This window comes from Cryptomeria japonica, chromosome 9, assembly GCF_030272615.1.
Source record: "Cryptomeria japonica chromosome 9, Sugi_1.0, whole genome shotgun sequence".
In the NCBI taxonomy this organism is placed as follows: Eukaryota; Viridiplantae; Streptophyta; class Pinopsida; order Cupressales; family Cupressaceae; genus Cryptomeria; species Cryptomeria japonica.
The window spans coordinates 391,676,090-391,682,924 of record NC_081413.1 but is presented as its reverse complement, the minus strand read 5'-3'; the positions used below and the strand labels follow the sequence as shown (position 1 = coordinate 391,682,924).

Here is a 6,835-nt window from a genome sequence, read left to right as displayed (position 1 = left end):
AGCATACATATATGATTTTGATGATGAAGATATTATTTCCAAGCCTCTGCAGACTAAGATATTAAAGCATAATGAACTGGTAGAGACAGGTAATCCAAATATTGTTGTTGCCGGTGAAGAAGTTCAAGAGCCCGAGAATCAGAATAATTAGAAGACTCCAAGGTATGTGTTACCCTCCTCATTTTATTAAGAATTTTTGTTCTCATATCATAAACATAATGAGAGTTTATTTAGTCTGGGCTTGTGTAAGTCTTGGTTTTTGTCTTGTTAAAGTTTTTCTTGAACTTGAACCTGTCGGTTGAACCTCTTCTAAGTTCAAGGTTCAAGTTCAAGCAGACTATGTAGAGTATTGAGACTTGGCTTTTAAAGAGTTAAAGGTCTTTGTAATAATTATTTTTGAACTTGAACTATTGAACCTTTTCAAAGTTCAAAGTTAAGGATTCAAAGTTTTGAAAGTCTATTCATGTTTGAGTCTTGTTCTTGTAATATGTGAACCATGGCATTTTGGTGTCTTTGTCTTGGTTTGTGCTATTTTGTTCTTTTGAACTTGAAATTTTGAACCACTTTTCAGAGAGCTCAAAGTTCAAAGCTCAAGGTTTGATGGATTGATGGCTTTGGAGATGAAGAAGCACTGCATCAACAACAATTGAGTATAAAGAATATTCTATATTTAAAAGGTAAACCTCGAGGGAATGAGTTGTGATGAAGAGCCACACTTGAGAATAATAATTTAAAAGAAAGGCATGGAGGGAAAAGACTTGTAATTAATAAATTCTTATAATTAAGTCTTTTCGAAGTAATTTGGCACAAATAAGTATGCAGTTACAAATCATAGAAAATCGTGTGACCGATTTTTAAGCCTGCCCTTAAGATTTCTTTTGTTTTTAAAGATAATTACTTGCCTTCTTCATTTGCCTAATTTGGTAAGTAAAGGATTTGTGTAGGCGATATTTTATGTTCATGACCCTTTGAATTTAGAGCTATGCTTGAAAGGTTCCTCCAAAAACTAGGTTAAGAATGAATAGGTAGCAAGGCAAGTGTGGGTCAAGAAGGAATCGGCTCCTACCAGGATCATTTGGTCTAAAACCAGAAACAAAGTAAAGCAATCATCTATGGATTCAGTAGTAGTTGATTTGGATGCCCCTCCTGACATGGACAACATTCCAGCCCATCCAGCCTCAAAGGCACAAAACATTGATAATTTAGGTGATAATCAATAGGTGGGTGATGTGACAAACATTGCTACCACATTGGTGGAAAAGAAAGGAAGTTGAATCTGGTTCTGATAAAGCTCTTGTGCACATTAGATCTCTGTGGTTAGAAAACACTTTGAGTAGTAAGAAAAGGAACATAGTCTTTGCTTCAATTCAATTGGAAGATATGGTAAGTAAATGCCTGGGAAAGACTCCCAAGGCCAAGAAGTTAAAGACAATATCCAAAATTGATTTTGATGACAACACAAGTAATTGGACAACAGAAATTGCTTGCCCAAACACTAATGAAGTCATAGCTAGCCCTACTGCAAAGGATTTCACAATTCAAAATCTAAATCTTGGTGTCAAAACCCAAGCAGATGATTCTTGAAACATCAACCAAGAAAATACTCAATAAAACATGGAAGGATGAAATGGATAAGTATGAGATGAAGGAAATTCTTAGGAGAATGGTAGAGTATATCAAAGCAATTAATAATCCAAATGCTCAACCTCTATCATAGCTTCCAACATCCTTTGATCCTAAATCACCTGCTAATCAAAAGACTTTGGAACAAATACAAAAAATGTAGGCTCATTATAGAAACTATGATGGAGTGGTTAGAAGGAATTCAGAAATGAGACGTAGAGTATTTTATAAACTTGAGCAGAGTTTATGATGGGGCGTTAATGGTGATGACGGACTTGGAACCTGGAATAATAAGTTGAAAAAAAGAAGAAGCGAAATGGGCAGAAAAAGCATCACAGATGCGAGAAGTGCAAATATATGGGGTAATGAAGTTTCTCACTGAGAAACTTATAGCTGGCTTAGATGACAATATTCTGTATGTTTGCTAGAGGAACATTGAATGGAGGAATTCCTTAATAAAGAAAACTTATGAGGAATCTACAAAGCTAGTGGATCAGATAATAGAATTAGTTGCATCCATGCAAAATGAACTTGTGTGCATCGAAATCAAGTGTCTAAAAGATGATGGTAAGACCCTCAAAGCTATGGAGGTTATAACATAATTATTTGAAATCAAAATTAATTATGTCAAAGAGGGAAAGGACCTAGTTTTAGATGATTTGCCCACTATTGCGAAGATTGAATCTCTTCTATTTTTATGCATCAGACACTTGGAAAGTCATTCCGACAAAGTTGCATAGGTTCGTAGGGAAAAAGAGGTCTAGAAGAAGAGGATGATACATGTGGGACTCCCTCATGGTACCTTAATTTGGGATTTCTCTGTTGCTTATGCTAGATGGAAGAATGCAATAACTATCAAAACTGTTCAGCCCAATTAGAATGATCCATAACTATTTTCTTATCACTAGTTTTGGCAGATTTAGTTTTAAGTTTTAAGTAAATTTCTCAAAAACTTCAGGGCGGAAATCTTGAGTTTATGTATTTCCCTCTTTAAACCATTAGCCAGGTTGTGGCTATAAAAACTATTTTCTGATACTCTGAAAAGGTCGGAGAATTTTTGTTAATGTGTTGAAGTAAACTCTTGATACTTTATCAATTTTATAAGATATAAGGAAAGATATTCATCTGTGAATTGAATATATGAAATCAATTTTGATAGTTTGAATCTGTGTGTTTGAATCTGAGGAATTTATTTCCATGTGAATGAATTCTTGTTCAAATTGATCTCATTCCTCATATTGAAAATAGTTACAAAGTTAGGAGATAAAAATTCTTCTTTCTTTTCTATACATTAGATTGGATCAGTTAAGATAGTCAGTGAGCTATTTTCTTAAATTGATATATGAGTATTCTGCATCTTCATAACATGTTGATGAATGGAGATGAATGCCTTTAATTCTTTCGGGTTAAAAGTATACATGAACTCATAGATTAAATTAATTCATTAAAGATATTTGAAGGGAGTTGTACCTTAATTCAGAGGAGAATGAATTATTTTTCGTTTATCCAATTGTGTAGTTGCAAATTTGTCTTTAAAGAGTAACAGAGTTTAAGTTAAGAATTGAAATCTTGACAAAGGACAAATCTGTTAACCAACATATTTTTGGCAACTTTGTTGGGGAGTCGAATAATAAGACTGGATGTGTAATGATAAGATAAATAGGGCTGTCTTATGAACAAATTAATTTCTTTCTTGTTTGAAGTGTTTAATGCATTATAAATAGGCTGGAGTCAAGAAGATATACTAGGTCCCAGAGGCATGAAGGGGTGATTGATTATGTTTTTGAGGAACTCCAAGGCTTAAAATTTTCAACTTCCTTTACACCTTGAAGAAGAGCCAATAGTAGACCTCCTATTACTTCTTTTGTATCTCCTGTATCTCCTATATTTCAAGCCCTAATATTACATGGTGTTTCTTTCCTCAGTGTAATCAACCCTACACCTTTAAATATCATTATGCCCATGGCTGTAAACAATCCTTGGTGCCTTGCCATAGGACCACTCACTCTTGGTACAAATATTAATCCTTTACCCAAAGGAGCTAGGGATAATTTGCCTAAATTGAGTGGTGATGGAAAAGTCTCTATAGACGATCATTTGAATGCATTTAATGTTGCTTGTGGTGTTTTGGTTGTTCAGCGTGAAGATGTGGTTGTGAGATTGTTTGTACAAGAGGTAGCAGCAGATTAGTTTTATCATTTACCAAATGGTGCAATTACTAATTGGCAAGATCTTAAAACTAGGTTTGAGGCTAGGTTCAAATTAGTCGAAGATGAACATTCTCTTCTAGCCCAATTAGCCTGGTTAAAGAAAGAAATCCCTGAATCCATGAGAGATTTCAAAATTGTCCATAAGATTCCAGCAAACCAAAGGCCTTCTGATGATAATTTAAAATGCTTTTTCATTAATTCTATGCCCTCTGAGATTGGTTTCTTGATCCACAGGAAAAGGGTAGTAGCCCTAGCTAATGTGAAAACATTGGTCGTAGAATTAGAAGATGATTTAATCACTGCAGGAAAGTGGAAGAGGGAAGTTCAAACTGCCATGACACAAGCATCAAGTTTCCTTTGATTTAGAGACTAATGAATGGTATGATAACTCTGAAGAGGCAATTACCCAAAAAGAACACTTCTTATCCATAGACTTCCCAAGATATCTCAAGGAAAGTCCCTAATTAGTCAATAGGAGCTAGAAGTAGAATTTTACAATTGCCTCCTACATAACAAAGGATAGCAATTGAGGTAACCCCACCTAAGTCCAACATGTGTATCTTTCATCTTACTAATAACCATGATGGAAATTCTTGCCCGAAGATGGTACGCTATGCTCAACTAGTTAGTTCAAAGGAGGCGATGTTGGAATCAAGTGAAGAAGAATCCCCCAGGCAACATGGCGACTCTGGAATCCACTTCCTAGAGTATGAGTGGTATTCAGAAAGAGGAGGTGATATTTTGGTTACCTTCAAGGATCCTTCCTATTTTGTGCTGACTAGAAACCATCAGAATGTAAAACCTCCAAGTGCTTCTTCATCCTCTATTGTGAACCCTAAAGGTAAGGAAATCATTTCTTGATTTCATAATAATGATTTGAGAGCTCAAGAACCTTAGTCGTTGAAGTCTGTAGACATTGAGAGTTCATTTGATATTGTTGAATTTTGTAAATCCTCTCAGATTCAAATTACGCCAACTGAATATCCTAAATTAAACCCTAAGGAACTTGATAGGTTGGTTAAGTTTGTGAAAGGAAATAATGCATATGTACAAGTTGATATGATACAACAATCAGCTAATGCTACATTTTCCTCCAAAGAAGATGTGTCAACTTGTCTTGCTACTCATGAAGCTTCCCGTGAAATAGTTGCTCATCAAGTTGATGACACATTGTCTATCCTTGAATCAAAACCTGAGCCTTTTTATATATCCCTATTCATAAATAGACATAAACTGAATACTTACATTATAAACTCTGGTGCCTCAAATAACATCATGCCATCTACTATAGCTAAGGCTCTAAGATTATCCCTAACTCCAAGCAAATACCCTTGCTAGGACAGATTAAAGATACCCAAGTAGCCCTTGTCACTCATCCTGATAAGAGAGTTAAGTTAACTATTATAATAGCTGATATCCCTACGAGTTATGTCATGTTTCTTAGTCATACATAGACTCCAAGCAAATACCCTTGCTAGGACAGATTAAAGATACCCAAGTAGCCCTTGTCACTCATCTTGATAAGAGAGTTAAGTTAACTATTATAATAGCTGATATCCCTATGAGTTATGTCATGTTTCTTAGTCATACATTTTGTAGAGACCTAGGAGGAAAAATTAAAATGGACTGGTGTCAGGCCACTATCCCCATATGGAAACAACAGGTCATTTTACAACCAAAGGCTAATTCCAAGTTTACTATTTTTCCTTCCGATGATCCGAAGGCACAAATATTGTACCATGAATGTAAATTTGGGAATTATATGATCTTATCTGAGAATGGAGTTGCAAGAAATTTATCTCAACCTAAGGCACTTGAGGAGCTATGGATGATGGAGTTTGATGGAAGTTGCTTAGCATCTTTCTCTAGAGCCGGAGTAGTTCTTATTCCTCCCTCTGGAAAGCATATTACTTTCTCTTTCAAGTTGGAGTTTAAGAATACAAATAATATTGCTGAATATGAGGCCTTGTTGTTGGGAATGGCTGAAGAAAAGAAATTGGGAGTGAAATTGTTACGGGTAAAAGGAGATGTCGAGTTCATTGTAAAACAAGTAAGAGGGTTATTCATTGTAAAGAATGAAAGATTAAAGAACTACCAAAATAGGGCATGGGATGAAATTGAAGGCTTTGATGCTTTTTCTATTGAATCCATCCCATGTGAATTCAATTCTAAAGTCAATTCTTTGGCAGTGTCGGCTTCTCTCTTGATTCCTCATCCCTAGTTCATAGTAGATACTTACCAAGTGGAGTTAATATATAGGCCAAGTGTCCCGATAACTCAAAATTTTGGCAAGTCTTTGAAATTGATAAGCACATAAAAAACTTTCTACATTGTGCTGAAATGTTCATGACTACATTCTTTGAAGGATCTGAAACTAAATGTAAGGAATTCTCCCTAGATCTAGGAGAGGGACCACGAGATGAAATTATCTAGTTGAAAGGAAATAAGATTCCTAGAGGGTTAGTATCTTTAGAGCACCTTTTTGATCATCGAGATACTTTCATCAAGAGGAAGGAAGAACGATTATCAGCAACTCATGATTTTGGTGATTATGAGAGGATTAATATTGGTGATGAAGAGGATCCTAGGTTTGTCAATTTGGGAAAGTGTTGTACTCCTGAAGAGAAGAGAATATTCATTATCCTGTTAATGGAATACAGGGATGTATTTTCCTAGTGCTATGATGATCTGAAAAGTTTTAGAGATGGGCAGTTTTAACATCATATTCCTATGAAACCAAGAACAAGTCCATTCAAGGAGAAATTGAGAAATTTTAATCCCAAGGTTGCAGAGGCCATCTTCAAGGAGGTGGATAAAATGTTAAAGGCAAGAATTATATATCCTATTCATAATTCCACCTGGATAGCTAATATAGTTCCAGTTCATAAAATAATGGAGAGATAAGGATTTGTGTGGACTTTAGAAATTTGAATCAAGCTAGTTTGAAGGATAATTAACCATTGCCTGCTATGGATCATATTTTGCAAATAGTCTCAGGTTCT

The 6,835-nt window shown here is 35.2% G+C and overlaps 1 protein-coding gene across 1 annotated transcript; it reads left to right on the top strand.

Annotated features, from left to right (window-relative positions):
* The first annotated feature begins 5,454 nt into the window (after positions 1-5,454).
* LOC131073894 (uncharacterized) lies at positions 5,455-6,054 on the top strand. The gene has a single exon (XM_058010400.2). The coding sequence runs from the start codon at positions 5,455-5,457 to the stop codon at positions 6,052-6,054; it is 600 nt and encodes a 199-aa protein (XP_057866383.2).
* Positions 6,055-6,835: the final 781 nt, after the last annotated feature.

Bases quoted from the DNA above. Each gene is read 5' to 3' on its own strand.
- LOC131073894 (XM_058010400.2), top strand. From the start codon at position 5,455: ATGGACTGGTGTCAGGCCACTATCCCCATATGGAAACAACAGGTCATT.